The sequence below is a fragment of the Panulirus ornatus genome, chromosome 35 (genome assembly GCF_036320965.1).
Source record: "Panulirus ornatus isolate Po-2019 chromosome 35, ASM3632096v1, whole genome shotgun sequence".
NCBI lineage: Eukaryota > Metazoa > Arthropoda > Malacostraca > Decapoda > Palinuridae > Panulirus > Panulirus ornatus.
The window spans coordinates 11758768-11775264 of record NC_092258.1 but is presented as its reverse complement, the minus strand read 5'-3'; the positions used below and the strand labels follow the sequence as shown (position 1 = coordinate 11775264).

The 16497-nt window shown below is 40.4% G+C and overlaps 2 protein-coding genes across 11 annotated transcripts in view; one reads left to right on the top strand and one right to left on the bottom strand.

Moving 5' to 3' along the window:
* Sec24CD (Secretory 24CD) overlaps nucleotides 1–10099 on the top strand; it is a 38498-nt gene extending 28399 nt beyond the window's left edge. For both annotated transcript variants that reach the window (XM_071683038.1, XM_071683039.1), the window contains exons 7-9: nucleotides 407–688; nucleotides 1210–1473; nucleotides 8908–10099. In XM_071683038.1, the coding sequence (XP_071539139.1) occupies nucleotides 407–688; nucleotides 1210–1473; nucleotides 8908–9048 (687 nt within the window). In that variant the 3' untranslated portion in view covers nucleotides 9049–10099. The remainder of the gene's footprint in view (nucleotides 1–406; nucleotides 689–1209; nucleotides 1474–8907) is intronic.
* A 1837-nt stretch (nucleotides 10100–11936) lies between these two features.
* Nucleotides 11937–16497, bottom strand: part of Polr1H (RNA polymerase I subunit RpI12) — a 28110-nt gene continuing 23549 nt past the window's right edge. For all 9 annotated transcript variants that reach the window (XM_071683060.1, XM_071683054.1, XM_071683059.1 and 6 more), the window contains one exon: nucleotides 11937–12017. In XM_071683060.1, coding sequence (XP_071539161.1) covers nucleotides 11993–12017 — 25 coding nt within the window. In that variant the 3' untranslated portion in view covers nucleotides 11937–11992. The remainder of the gene's footprint in view (nucleotides 12018–16497) is intronic.

Here is a 16497-nt window from a genome sequence, read left to right as displayed (position 1 = left end):
CATTGTTGGAACAACTATTCCTTCAATCAAAGTTATGTTACTTTTTATTTGTTAGGCTTACATGTAAACACATTTTTAAGTTCATATGCCTGTTAGTATTTTCTTGTGTATATTCATGTGTGTGATTAGTTACTTGTAAAAGTAATCACATACATCAAATGCACACACATTGTTAAGGAATGAGGCATATGGGTAAACTTGTATGTGTTTATATCCATATACTCTTGCAGTGCAGATATTTGTTTATATGTAAATATTCATGCTTATGTATGTACACAATATTGTGTACACATGGGCAAGCGGTTTTATACTTTACAGAAATTTAATTTTTCATTGATTGAATATGAACTGAGTAGTTATGACCATGAATTCCTTTGTTACTTAAATTTTGCATTTCTTTCCATAGGTAAAAGATAATTTGATTGCCAGGACAGCCAATATACTAGCTTGCTACCGGAAGAATTGTGCATCCCCATCATCTGCTGGACAACTGATCCTTCCAGAACTGATGAAATTATTGCCTTTGTATGTTAACTGCCTTGGCAAATGTGATGCAGTTAGTGGAGGGCAGGATTTACCTTGTGATGAACGTTCTTGGCAAATGTATCTTTTATCAGCAATGCCTGTTGAAGCATCAGTACCCTATTTATATCCAAGGCTCATTCCTCTTTCTGATGATGATCCACAGGTAAGATATTTATAATTTATTTCCTCAGATAGGCAGAGAGCAGGGATAAATACATACATGTTCGCACACATGTATTTACTCATTTATATATAATTACCCGAAGACCTCTTTCTGAGAAAAAGTTTTAATATTACTGAGGATCTCTTTTCAGAGACTTGTGTTGCCCAACTTTGTGCTACTTCCATTTGCAGGGAAAGGTAGACTCCTTTGGAGTGAGTATTTCTTTAACATGACTGTACTCCTGGTACAGCCAAGCCAAAATTCTTTTCACTGGCTGTATAACCTCGTACAGGTTGTCTGGTGACACCTAAATATATTTGTATGTTTAGTCAGGATGAAAATGGGGTGATAGGTAATATGTTTGAGAAGAGGCACCAGGTTATTCTAGCCTCTGAGTGAAACTAAACTCAAGTGAAAAGAGGGAGAATGGTATAGGAATGCCTTTGGGGTAAATTCAGGTGTTTGTAAGAGGAGATATAGGATATTCATTAACTAATTATTTTGAGTTCCTGGGTTTACAGAATACAGGGATCCCTGCACCTCTGCGAACATCCTACGACAAGCTGCATACCGAGGGTGTATTCTTGTTGGAGAATGGTGTCCAAATGTTCATTTGGGTTGGGTCAAACACCCCTGCAATGTGGTTGACAGACGTTTTTGGGGTGAATGCTCCTCATCAACTGGACCCAGTAATGGCAGAATTACCAGAGCTTGATAATCCCACATCAAAACGAGTGCGCAGCATTATTTCATCTGTTCGTGCTCAGAGAAGGAAGCATGTTCGGGTAAGAAAATTATAATATTGTGATTGAAAGGTGATTTAGCAGTTTCTTTTCTAGTGTGTGTGTGTGTCCATCTCGATGCATATACAAAGTTCACTTTCTTTTTCTTTCAAACTATTCGCCATTTCCCGCATTAGCGAGGTAGCATTAAGAACAGAGGACTGGGCCTCTGAGGGAATACCCTCACCTGGCCCAATTCTCTGTTCCTTCTTTTGGAAAATTGAAAAAAAAACCGAGAGGGGAGGATTTCCAGCCCCCCGCTCCCTCCCCTTTTAGTCGCCTTCTACGACAAGCAGGGAATACGTGGGAAGTATTCTTAATCCCCTATCCCCAAAATGATTTTTTCATTGCTGTTTCCTTCACCAGGAAACAGGTGCAGAAAGGAACATCTGCTCACACATAAATATATGCATGTGCATATACATGTACATGTATATACACATACGTACTTGCTCACTATCATGCATCCCAATGCCACCCTACTCTTCAAGAAATAGCACAAATGCATGAAAGAAAAGGAAAAAATAACATAGAATCATGGAAGCAGAAGTGTCAGAGGGTGGGGGAGAGGGCAAAGGTTCTGGGAGTGATGAAGAATGTGTGGATGGAGAGAATGTTATCTTGGAGCAAAAATGGGCATATTTGAAAAATTAGTAGTTCCAACAATATTATGTGGTCGCAAGGCAAGGCATGGGCTATAGATAGGGTTGTATGAAGGAGGGTAGATATGTTGGCAGTGTTTCAGGACAGTATGTGGCGTGAGGTGGAATGATCAAGTAAGTAATGAAAGGGTAAGAGAGATATGTGGAAATAAAAAAGTGGTTGAGATAGTAAAACAGGGTGTGTTGAAATGGTTTGGGCATATGGAGAGAATGAGTGAGGAAAGATTGGCATAGAGGACATACGTGTCAGTGGTGGAGGGTACAAGGAGAAGCAGGAGACCAAATTGGAGGTGGAAGGATGAAGTGAAAAACAATTTCAGTGAACAAGGCCTGAACATATAGGAGGGTGAAAGGCATGCAAGGAATAGAGTGAATTGGAACAATGTGGTATACTGGGGTCAACGTACCATCATTGGACTGAACCATGGCATGTAAAGCATCTGGGTTGAACCATGGAAGGTCAGTGGGGCCAGGATGTGGATAGGGAGCTGTGGGTTCGGTACATTACACATGACAGCTAGAGATTGAGTGTGAATGAATGTGGCCTTTTTTGTCTGTTTTCCTAGCACTACCTCGCTGGAGCAGAGGGTAGCAATGCTATTTCCTGTGTGGCAGGGTAGCGACAGGAATGGATGAAGGCAAGCGAGTATGAATATGTACATGCATATATATATATTTATGTATGTGTATGTATATGTACGTGTATGGGCATTTATATATTTATATCCTTCTTACTATTCGCCATTTCCCGCATTAGCGAGGTAGCGTTGAGAACAGAGGACTGGACCTTTGAGGGAATATCCTCACCTGGCCCCATTCTCTGTTCCCTCTTTTGGAAAATTAAAAAAAAAGCGAGAGGGGCGGATTTCCAGCCCTCCGCTCCCTCCCCTTTTAGTTGCCTTTTACGACACGCAGGGAATACGTGGGAAGTATTCTTTCTCCCCTATCCCCAGGGATAATATATTTATATATTATATATATATATAAATATGTATATATATATATATATATATATTATCCCTGGGGATACGGGAGAAAGAATACTTCCCACGTATTCCCTGCGTGTCGTAGAAGGCGACTAAAAGGGAAGGGAGCGGGAGGCTGGAAATCCTCCCCTCTCTCTTTTTTTTTTTTTTTCCAAAAGAAGAAACAGAGAAGGGGCCAGGTGAGGATATTCCCTCAAAGACCCAGTCCTCATTTTCTGTTCTTAATGCTACCTCACTAATGCGGGAAATGGCGATTAGTATAAAAAAAAATGTATATATATATATATATATATATATATATATATATATATATATATATATATATATATATATATAACTGGAGGAAGTAAAGTGTTTTAGATATCTGGGAGTGGATCTGGCAGCGGATGGAACCATGGAAGCGGAAGTGGATCATAGGGTGTGGGAGGGGGCGAAAATTCTGGGAGCCTTGAAGAATGTGTGGAAGTCGAGAACATTATCTCGGAAAGCAAAAATGGGTATGTTTGAAGGAATAGTGGTTCCAACAATGTTGTATGGTTGCGAGGCATGGGCTATGGATAGAGTTGTGCACAGGAGGATGGATGTGCTGGAAATGAGATGTTTGAGGACAATGTGTGGTGTGAGGTGGTTTGATCGAGTAAGTAACATAAGGGTAAGAGAGATGTGTGGAAATAAAAAGAGCGTGGTTGAGAGAGCAGAAGAGGGTGTTTTGAAATGGTTTGGGCACATGGAGAGAATGAGTGAGGAAAGATTGACCAAGAGGATATATGTGGCGGAGGTGGAGGGAACGAGGAGAAGTGGGAGACCAAATTGGAGGTGGAAAGATGGAGTGAAAAAGATTTTGTGTTATCGGGGCCTGAACATGCAGGAGGGTGAAAGGAGGGCAAGGAATAGAGTGAATTGGATCGATGTGGTGTACTGGGGTTGACGTGCTGTCAGTGGATTGAATCAGGGCATGTGAAGCGTCTGGGGTAAACCATGGAAAGCTGTGTAGGTATGTATATTTGCGTGTGGACGTATGTATATACATCTGTATGGGGGTGGGTTCGGCCATTTCTTTCGTCTGTTTCCTTGCGCTACCTCGCAAACGCCAGAGACAGCGACAAAGCAAAAAAAAATATATATATATATATATATATATATATTTTTTTTTTTTTTTTTTTTTTTTTTTTTTTTTTTTTTTTTTTTTTACTTTGTCGCTGTCTCCCGCGTTTGCGAGGTAGCGCAAGGAAACAGACGAAAGAAATGGCCCAACCCCCCCCCCCCCCCATACACATGTACATACACACGTCCACACACGCAAATATACATACCTACACAGCTTTCCATGGTTTACCCCAGACGCTTCACATGCCTTGATTCAATCCACTGACAGCACGTCAACCCCTGTATACCACATGACTCCAATTCACTCTATTCCTTGCCCTCCTTTCACCCTCCTGCATGTTCAGGCCCCGATCACACAAAATCTTTTTCACTCCATCTTTCCACCTCCAATTTGGTCTCCCTCTTCTCCTCGTTCCCTCCACCTCCGACACATATATCCTCTTGGTCAATCTCTCCTCACTCATTCTCTCCATGTGCCCAAACCATTTCAAAACACCCTCTTCTGCTCTCTCAACCACGCTCTTTTTATTTCCACACATCTCTCTTACCCTTACGTTACTTACTCGATCAAACCACCTCACACCACACATTGTCCTCAAACATCTCATTTCCAGCACATCCATCCTCCTGCGCACATCTCTATCCATAGCCCACGCCTCGCAACCATACAACATTGTTGGAACCACTATTCCCTCAAACATACCCATTTTCGCTTTCCGAGATAATGTTCTCGACTTCCACACATTTTTCAAGGCTCCCAAAATTTTCGCCCCCTCCCCCACCCTATGATCCACTTCCACTTCCATGGTTCCATCCGCTGACAGATCCACTCCCAGATATCTAAAACACTTCACTTCCTCCAGTTTTTCTCCATTCAAACTCACCTCCCAATTGACTTGACCCTCACCCCTACTGTACCTAATAACCTTGCTCTTATTCACATTTACTCTCAACTTTCTTCTTTCACACACTTTACCAAACTCAGTCACCAGCTTCTGCAGTTTCTCACATGAATCAGCCACCAGCGCTGTATCATCAGCGAACAACAACTGACTCACTTCCCAAGCTCTCTCATCCCCAACAGACTTCATACTTGCCCCTCTTTCCAGGACTCTTGCATTTACCTCCCTTACAACCCCATCCATAAACAAATTAAACAACCATGGAGACATCACACATCCCTGCCGCAAACCTACATTCACTGAGAACCAATCACTTTCCTCTCTTCCTACACGTACACATGCCTTACATCCTCGATAAAAACTTTTCACTGCTTCTAACAACTTGCCTCCCACACCATATATTCTTAATACCTTCCACAGAGCATCTCTATCAACTCTATCATATGCCTTCTCCAGATCCATAAATGCTACATACAAATCCATTTGCTTTTCTAAGTATTTCTCACATACATTCTTCAAAGCAAACACCTGATCCACACATCCTCTACCACTTCTGAAACCGCACTGCTCTTCCCCAATCTGATGCTCTGTACATGCCTTCACCCTCTCGATCAATACCCTCCCATATAATTTACCAGGAATACTCAACAAACTTATACCTCTGTAATTTGAGCACTCACTCTTATCCCCTTTGCCTTTGTACAATGGCACTATGCACGCATTCCGCCAATCCTCAGGCACCTCACCATGAGTCATACATACATTAAATAACCTTACCAACCAGTCAACAATACAGTCACCCCCTTTTTTAATAAATTCCACTGCAATACCATCCAAACCTGCTGCCTTGCCGGCTTTCATCTTCCGCAAAGCTTTTACTACCTCTTCTCTGTTTACCAAATCATTTTCCCTAACCCTCTCACTTTGCACACCACCTCGACCAAAACACCCTATATCTGCCACTCTGTCATCAGACACATTCAACAAACCTTCAAAATACTCATTCCATCTCCTTCTCACATCACCGCTACTTGTTATCACCTCCCCATTTGCGCCCTTCACTGAAGTTCCCATTTGCTCCCTTGTCTTACGCACCCTATTTACCTCCTTCCAGAACATCTTTTTATTCTCCCTAAAATTTAATGATACTCTCTCACCCCAACTCTCATTTGCCCTTTTTTTCACCTCTTGCACCTTTCTCTTGACCTCCTGTCTCTTTCTTTTATACTTCTCCCACTCAATTGCATTTTTTCCCTGCAAAAATCGTCCAAATGCCTCTCTCTTCTCTTTCACTAATACTCTTACTTCTTCATCCCACCACTCACTACCCTTTCTAAACAGCCCACCTCCCACTCTTCTCATGCCACAAGCATCTTTTGCGCAATCCATCACTGATTCCCTAAATACATCCCATTCCTCCCCCACTCCCCTTACTTCCATTGTTCTCACCTTTTTCCATTCTGTACACAGTCTCTCCTGGTACTTCCCCACACAGGTCTCCTTCCCAAGCTCACTTACTCTCACCACCTTCTTCACCCCAACATTCACTCCTCTTTTCTGAAAACCCATACTAATCTTCACCTTAGCCTCCACAAGATAATGATCAGACATCCCTCCAGTTGCACCTCTCAGCACATATATATATATATATGGGAGCGGGTGGCTGGAAATCCTGCCCTCTCGTTTTTTTTTAATTTTCCCAAAGAAGGAACAGAGAAGGGGGCCAGGTGTTGCAGTGGAATTTATTAAAAAAAGGGGGTTGACTGTATTGTTGACTGGTTGGTAAGGTTATTTAATGTATGCATGATTCATGGTGAGGTGCCTGAGGATTGGTGGAATGCTTGCATAGTGCCATTGTACAAAGGCAAAGGGGATAAGAGTGAGTGCTCAAATTACAGAGGTATAAGTTTGTTGAGTATTCCTGGTAAATTGTATGGGAGGGTATTGATTGAGAGGGTGAAGGCATGTACAGAGCATCAGATTGGGGAAGAGCAGTGTGGTTTCAGAAGTGGTAGAGGATGTGTGAATTAGGTGATTGCTTTGAAGAATGTATGTGAGAAATACTTAGAAAAGCAAATGGATTTGTATGTAGCATTTATGGATCTGGAGAAGGCATATGATAGAGTTGATAGAGATGCTCTGTAGAAGGTATTAAGAATATATGGTGTGGGAGGCAAGTTGTCAGAAGCAGTGAAAAGTTTTTATCGAGGATGTAATACATGTGTACGTGTAGGAAGAGAGGAAAGTGATTGGTTCTCAGTGAATGTAAGTTTGCGGCAGGGGTGTGTGATGTCTCCATGGTTGTAAATTTGTTTATGGATGGTGTTGTTAGGGAGGTGAATGAAAGAGTTTTGGAAAGGGGGCAATTATGCAGTCTGTTGTGGATGAGAGAGCTTGGGAAGTGAGTCAGTTGTTGTTCGCTGATGATACAGCGCCTGTGGCTGATTCATGTGAGAAACTGCAGAAGCTAGTGACTGAGTTTGGTAAAGTGTGTGAAAGAAGAAAGTTGAGAGTAAATGTGAATAAGAGTAAGGTTATTAGGTACAGTAGGGTTGAGGGTCAAGTCAATTGGGAGGTAAGTTTGAATGGAGAAGAACTGGAGGAAGTGAAGTGTTTTAGATATCTGGGAGTGGATTTGGCAGCGGATGGAACCATGGAAGCGGAAGTGAATCATAGGTTGGGGGAGGGGGCGAAAATTCTGGGGGCCTTGAAGAATGTGTGGAAGTGGAGAACATTATCTCGGAAAGCAAAAATGGGTATGTTTGAAGGAATAGTGGTTCCAACAATGTTGTATGGTTGCGAGGCGTGGGCTATGGATAGTGTTGTGCGCAGGAGGATGGATGTGCTGGAAATGAGATGTTTGAGGACAATGTGTGGTGTGAGGTGGTTTGATCGAGTGAGTAACGTAAGGGTAAGAGAGATGTGTGGAAATAAAAAGAGCGTGGTTGAGAGAGCAGAAGAGGGTGTTTTGAAGTGGTTTGGGCACATGGAGAGGATGAGTGAGGAAAGATTGACCAAGAGGATATATGTGTCGGAGGTGGAGGGAGCAAGGAGAAGAGGGAGACCAAATTGGAGGTGGAAAGATGGAGTGAAAAAGATTTTGTGTGATCGGGGCCTGAACATGCAGGAGGATGAAAGGAGGGCAAGGAATAGAGTGAATTGGAGCGATGTGGTATACCGGGGTTGACGTGCTGTCAGTGGATTGAATCAAGGCATGTGAAGCGTCTGGGGTAAACCATGGAAAGCTGTGTAGGTATGTATATTTGCGTGTGTGGACGTATGTATATACATGTGTATGGGGGGGGGGCCATTTCTTTCGTCTGTTTCCTTGCGCTACCTCGCAAACGCGGGAGACAGCGACAAAGTATAAAAAAAAATATATATATATATATATATATTAACTATGATATTCATTCCAGAATTATAGAATATGGTATGCTGTGATCATATAGAAAGGTTAGTTTTGTTTTTTATGAAGATCCGCCAGAAATATTGGTCTCGTAAGAAAGATGTCCAACTTGGTTTCTAGTTCATAATTATTAGAATTGTTATTTTCTGGTCCCTACTTTTGGGATTAACCTCCATATAATAGAAGCAGAATTATAATTTAGAATACACAAGAAAATTTTTTATTTTTTTTGCTGGTAGCATGTAATATATTTCAGAGTTCTCTGAGTAATGGAATGTTACAAGTACTCAGAATTGCGAGACTTTAGATATTCTTATTTGCAGTAGTATTGTGTTGTGATTGTTGCACTAATTTTTCTTCCCACCCAACAGATGTTTGTGGTTCCCCAACAAGGGAAGCATGAAATGGTAATGAGGAACTACTTAGTAGAGGACAAGAGCATGTATGGTGCCCCAAGCTATGTTGATTTCCTCTGTCATGTTCATAAGGAAATCCGTGCCCTTCTGTCCTGAAACAGGTGGCAGCACTACCCATGGCCATCATCACAATTGGTAGGGTCATCTCCCTCATCCTCCCTAAGCTACCCAAATGAAGTTTCTCCTGTCCTCTTGACCAACAGTTCCACCACCACTACAGCCTCAACCAGCATTGTAAGAGATAGCATTCCTATTTCCCCTAAGCCCACCATCCCTAGTACAGTAGCCTCCGGTTGTCTTTCTGAAGGTGCCTCTCTACCCTTGATGGAAAATAACACCTCTCCTACCGCAAACATATCCAGTGTTACCATTAAAGAACCTAAACGTAACATTATGTATCCAAAAGTTGCATTTACATTACAGAATTGGCACTAAGACACCTTAGAAGTTTCCATGATCCAGCCATTGTTGTGTTGCCCATATGTTTGTGAATTCATTAGCACTTTGTAAATTTCTTACCTACCAAAATTTAAATAATTTGTATTTTTTTCTTTAACTGCTGGATCAAATCCATGGGTAGGGCTGTTTTTATGGCTAAAATGTGCTCAGAAGTAATTTCAATTTAATATAGGAATAAGCTAAAGATTTTTATACTATCTACCTTGTAGATTTGTAAGTATAGGGAACAGGGAGGAACTGGGTTGTTAAATGCCCTGTGACATTTTGCTATATAGGTCTAAGGAGAAAGAAAGATTTATTTTTATGTAAGAATAGAGAACTTCCATATTTCAGGACTTTTTAATGAAGTTATTTTATGGTTCACATTACCAATGGTTTAATGAGGTATTGCATTTGTATCGTTTCATTATATTACAATATCATTCACTTCATATATCTTCCATACTTTTAGTTTACTTAACTCTTAAATTAGGAATGGGTTACAAAGGAATGAAGATGCAAAGGAAAAAGTGAAATTTGCTGAGGCAAAGCTGTTACATTTTTTTTCTTTTTTTCAAATGCAATATGTTATATTTCAATGTTATGTTATTACAAGAAATATTGTTAGCTTCTGTACAAAATCTTTCATTAACCTTTATATGAAGAATATCTCTTGATTAATATATTAAAGATTTACTGCCACTCATTATTCCTATTTTGTCTTCATACTTTCCTCAGTGTTTGCACACCAATTAATTACTTACTTGGTCATTATACTACAGTACCATCTAGCTTCCACTGTCAAGAAAATTTTTTACATTAATATTTGTTCAGTTCTCAGCATTAGTGAATTAGTGCCAGGAACAACCAAAGAATAACCTCATTTTGTGCTTTTCCATCTAGCTGTCATGTTTAATGCTACAAGACCAGATTCCCAGCCAAACACCACAATTGATACCATGGTTCCCATGTCTTAGCTCCCAAGAAGTGGATTGACAGCATGCTTTTGGCTACTGCTTGCTACAGCTTGTTTGTGGAGTTCAGCAGCACAAAGAGTGACACCACCATTCCTATTACAGCAAAGTTGTGGAATACTCTTTTTGTCTAAAAGGAATTTCAGTTGGTCCTTTTCCTCTTTCCTGTATTCTTTCATCTGAGATGGTCATGATTGGATAATGCCTTTCTCCATGCCTTGACCGTGAACAGAAACTATATTCTTTTCCTAAAGCAATGGTAAAGATCTTCAGAAAGAGACAAAACATAAGATTCATAATAAAGACCTCTATGAAAAAGTGCACTAAGAAAGGAATAATAATTATAGGAATTTTGTAAATGCTGTAAAACGATATATTTTATCATATATAATCGCCGTTTCCTGTGCCAGGAAACAAAGAACAGCCTATCCACTCTTATAAACTCCCATACATGTATATATTCATAACATTTACACACACATATACACATGTACATATACTTGCCTGCTTTCATCCATTCCTAGTTCCTGGCACCATCCTGCCCCACAGGAAACAGCATCACTACCCCCTGCTTCAGCAAGGTACCTCCTGGAAAATATTCAAAACAGGCCACATTCATTCACACTCGACAAGTCTAGCAATGCACTGAGGTGTGTGTATGGTGAAGGTATGATGACTAACCCAGTAGCTTTGGTGAAACAAAATTTACACCAGTATTCATCTCGCCACAGATGTATGGTGGTTTCAGGTACCATTTTCGCATTCACAAGATAAGGCTGTGGTCTAACACCTACTACCTGTTAATGATTAGAGCTAAGGACATTTCACATGAAGTTGGAAGAATGAAGACAAATGTCGACGTGTCCTTAAAGCTAACAAAGTCAGACAACTTGTCAATTTCATGCAACACAGAGGTAAAAAGAACTTTGCTTACCCCCTTCATTTGCACTTTTTGGAAAGTAGTAATACAAGAGGGAATGATTTCCAGCCCCAGTTGCAAATAGTCAATCATTTGCTTCATGACTGTTTTCCAAAGTTCAACAGATCACACTGTAATTCAGAGCAACTTCCCACTCTCCTCTCAGAGAAAAGTATCATGCCTTATGCTAGTGATACTGAACATTTCAAGCAGACTGTTGAGCATATCTACACATTGTGAAACTTCAGCCCTTATTCCTTTCTGGTAAGCCACTAATGACTTTTGCTGCAGCAAATATTAATATATGATTAATCAATCAATTAATCCTGATACCTAGGGAGGTAATGGATCTTGAAGCAATTGGGAAAAAAATTCAAGCTGTGAACTAGTAACAATACTTGTTAAATTACCTATTCAAAGGAATACAATTCAAAATTTTAAGCATATGAATTTGTAGACACCTTTTGTTATTCAAATATGAGAAGGTTGTGTACCAATCTCTTGCAACAGATCTTTTCATTCATAAAATCTTAAAATACACCTTCTCTAATCCTGTGATATGGTTAAATGTAGTAATTCTAGGTTACATATATCTACACACGAAATCCACTCATTTCTGACAATAGGGAAAAAAGGCAAAATAAGAAGCCATATGAATTACCTGATATTTTATTCTGGAGTTTGTAAGTACAAGATTTGCTGGATAAAATCATGAGTTCTCCACTTCTCTGTGCCTGAAATAAAATAAAAGCCATGAGTATACAAATAATCACAAGGGGAAAAGAAAAAAAATTTTATGCTACTAGAACTTCAGTGTATACTACAGACATGGATTGGTAGCAGAGGGACTTGCTATAACTAATCTAACCCTCGCATGCTTGGATAAGCATTATTTGGTAAAAACTGGTTATACAGCTTTGTTAATGAGTTTAACCAATAATTTTTTTTTATAATTTGTCGCTGTTTCCCGCGTTAGCGAGGTAGCGCAAGGAAACAGACGAAAGAATAGCCCAACCCACCCACATACACATGTATATACATTAGCACCCACACATGGACATATACATACCTATACATTTCAAAGGACACATTCGTTCACACTCAGTCTCTAACTGTCATGTGTAATGCACCAAAACCACAGTTCCCTTTCCACATCCTGGCCCCACAAAACTTTCCATGGTTTACCCCAGAGGCTTCACATGCCCTGGTTCAATCCATTGACAGCATGTCAACCCCAGTATACCACATCGTTCCAATTCACTATTCCTTGCACGCCTTTCACCCTCCTGTATGTTAAGGCCCCAACTGCTCAAAATCTTTTCCACTCCATCCTTCCACGTCCAATTTGGTCTCCCACTTCTCATTCCCTCAACCTCTGACACATATATCCTCTTTGTCAATCTTTCCTCACTCATTTTCTCCATGTGACCAAACCATTTCAATACACCTTATTCTGCTCTCTTAACCACATTCTTTTTATTACCACACCCCTCTCTTACCCTTTCATTACTTACTCGATCAAACCACCTCACACCAAATATTGTCCTCAAACTTCTCATTTCCAACACATCCACCCTCCTCCACACAACCCTATATATAGCCCATGCCTCACAACCATGTAACATTGTTGAACCACTATTCCTTCAAACTTACCCATTTTTGCTCTCCTAGATAACACTCTCGCCTTCCACACATTTTTCAACGCTCCCAGAACCTTCGCCCCCAAACCCACCCTGTGACTCACTTCCCCTTCCATGGTTCCATATGCTGTCAAATCCACTCCTGGGTATCTAAAACACTTCACTTCCTCCAGATTATAAAATCATAATCTACTAAAACATACTTTTTTATATATACTATCTACCCTATCTGGATGTTCTGAATATTGGAAGACATAGCCTGAGAGGGTGCATCACTACAATACAGCTTCCATTTTCATTGGTTGACACATACAAGCACATACAGATATCCAATTACCCAGTGGCTCCTTTAACAGCACCTAAATTATTTCTCATCCTTGTCCTAACGTACATTTCACCGTTTGAAGATTTCTCAAATCTTTACCATAAAATTATGTAAAATTTAGTGAACTTTTCATGCAATTTGTTTCATCCATCCCTTGATTTCTGAATTGTTTAGGTCCTCTAAAAACAATTCTCATCCAAATTTCATAAATCAATACTCAATTCAACAAGGTATATACATTCCTACAAGAGAATATATTCTCTAAAATGTAGAGTTGCTGGAAACCTAGTTAAGATTAATTTTCTAAAGCATAAAACACAAAATACATTCTAAATGTTAAAAGCTAATGTTTCTTTATGTGCAAAATTACAAACTAAAGCAATTTACTGATATCAATGGGAGATTTCATCCACTATCTAACTGCATTAGTACATCTAGTTATACATCAATGCAGATAAAACTTGTTTTTAAGTCACAGCCATAGCTACTAATAGATGCTGCCTGCTTCTTTCTCATTTTCGGGGGTTTAATAAACTTTAAACATGGAAATCTTTGAAAAACTCACTGGGATATTCATAACTGCAATATTATTGTTCACAAATACAGCCAATGGATCATTTACATTTCTATTCATTTATTTATATTTATCATACTTTGTCGCTGTCTCCTGCGTTAGCGATGTAGCGCAAGGAAACAGATGAAAGAATGGCCCAACCCACATACACATGTACATACATACACATCCATACACGCAAATATATATACCTATACATCTCAACATATACATATATATACACACAGACATATACATATTTACATATGTACATAATTTATACTGTCTGCCCTAATTCATTTCTGTCGGCACCCTGCCATACATGAAATGACAACCCCCTCCCCCCGCATGTGCGCGAAGTAGCGCTAGGAAAAGACAACAAAGGCCACATTCGTTCACACTCAGGCTCTAGCTGTTATGTATAATGCACCGAAACCACAGCTCCCTTTCCACATCCAGGCCCCACAAAACTTCCCATGGTTTACCCCAGACGCTTCACATGCCCTGGTTCACTCCATTGACAGCACGTCGACCCCGGTATACCACATCATTCCAATTCACTCCATTGACAGCACGTCGACCCCGGTATACCACATCATTCCAATTCACTCTATTCCTTGCACACCTTTCCCTCCTGTACCTACTAACCTTGCTCTTATTTACATTTACTCTCAGCTTTCTTCTTTCACACACTTTACCAAACTCAGTCACCAGCTTCTGCAGTTTCTAACCCGAATCAGCCACAAGTGCTGTATCATCAGCAAACAACAACTAACACTTCCCAAGCTCTCTCATCCACAACAGACTGCATACTTGCCCCTCTTTCCAAAACTCATGCATTCACCTCCCTAACATCCCCATCCATAAACAAATTAAACAACCACGGAGACATCACGCACCCCTGCCGCAAACCAACATTCACTGAGAACCAATCACTTTCCTCTCTTCCTACTCGTACACATGCATTAGATCCTCGGTAAAATCTTTTCACTGCTTCTAACAACTTGCCTTCCACACCATATATTCTTAATATCTTCCACAAAGCATCTCTATCAAACCTATCATATGCCTTCTACAGATCCATAAATGCTACATACAAATCCATTTGCTTTTCTAAGTATTTTTCACATAAATTCTTCAAAGCAAACACCTGATCCACACATCCTCTATCACTTATGAAACCACATTGCTCTTCCCCAATCTGATGCTCTGTACATGCCTTCACCCTCTCAATCAATACCCTCCAATATAATTTCCAAGGAATACTCAACAAATTTATACCTCTGTAATTTGAGCACTCACTTTTATCCCCTTTGCCTTTGTACAATGGCACTATGCAAGCAATCCGCCAATCCTCAGGCACCTCACCATGAGTCATACATACATTAAATAACTTTACCAACCAGTCAACAATACAGTCACCCCCTTTTTTAATAAGTTCCACTGCAAACCGTCCAAACCTGCTGCCTTGCCAGCTTTCATCTTCCCCAAATCATTCTCCCTAACCCTCTCACTTTGCACACCACCTCGACCAAAACACCCGATATCTGCAATTCTATCATCAAACACATTCAACAAACCTTCAAAATACTCACTCCATCTCCTTCTCACATCACCAGTACGTGTTATCACCTTCCCACTAGCCCCCTTCACTGATTACTTGTTATCATCTTCCCACTAGCCCCCTTCACTGATTACTTGTTATCACCTCCCCACTAGCCCCCTTCACTGATGTTTCCATTTGTTCCCTTGTCTTACGCACTTTATTTACCTCCTTCCAAAACATCTTTTTCTCCATAAAATCTAATGATACTCTCTCATCCCAACTCTCATTTGCCCTCTTTTTCACCTCTTGCACCTTTCTCTTGACCTCCTGCCTCTTTCTTTTATACATCTACCACTCATTTGCATTATTTCCCTGCAAAAATTGTCCAAATGCCTCTCTTCTCTTTCACTAATAATCTTACTTCTTCATCCCACCACTCAATACCCTTTCTAATCAACCCACCTCCCACGCTCCTCATGCAACAAGCATCTTTTGCGCAGGCCATCACTGCTTCCCTAAATACATCCCATTCCTCCCCCACTCCCCTTTACATCCTTTGTTCTCACCTTTTTCCATTCTGTACTCAGTCTCTCCTGGTACTTCCTCACACAAGTCTCCTTCCCAGCCTCACTTATTCTCACCACTCTCTTCACCCCAACATTCTCTCTTCTTTTCTGAAAACCTCTACATATCTTCACTTTCGCCTCCACAAGATAATGATCAGACATCCCTCCAGTTTCACCTCTCAGCAATTAACATCCAAAAGTCTCTCTCGCACGCCTTTCAATTAACACGTAATCCAATAACACTCTCTGGCCATCTCTCCTACTTACATACGTACACTTGTGTATATACCTCTTTTTAAACCAGGTATTCCCAATCACCAGTCCTTTTTCAGCACATAAATCTACAAGCTCTTCACCATTTCCATTTACAACACTGAACACCCCATGCACACCAATTATTCCCTCAACTATCACATTACTCACCTTTGCATTCAAATCACCCATCACTATAACCTTGTCTCATGCATCAAAACTCAGCTGCTCCCAAAAGACTTGCCTCTCATGATCTTTCTTCTCATGCCCAGGTGCATATGCACCAATAATCATCCATCTCTCTCCATCCACTTTCAGTTTTACCCATATCA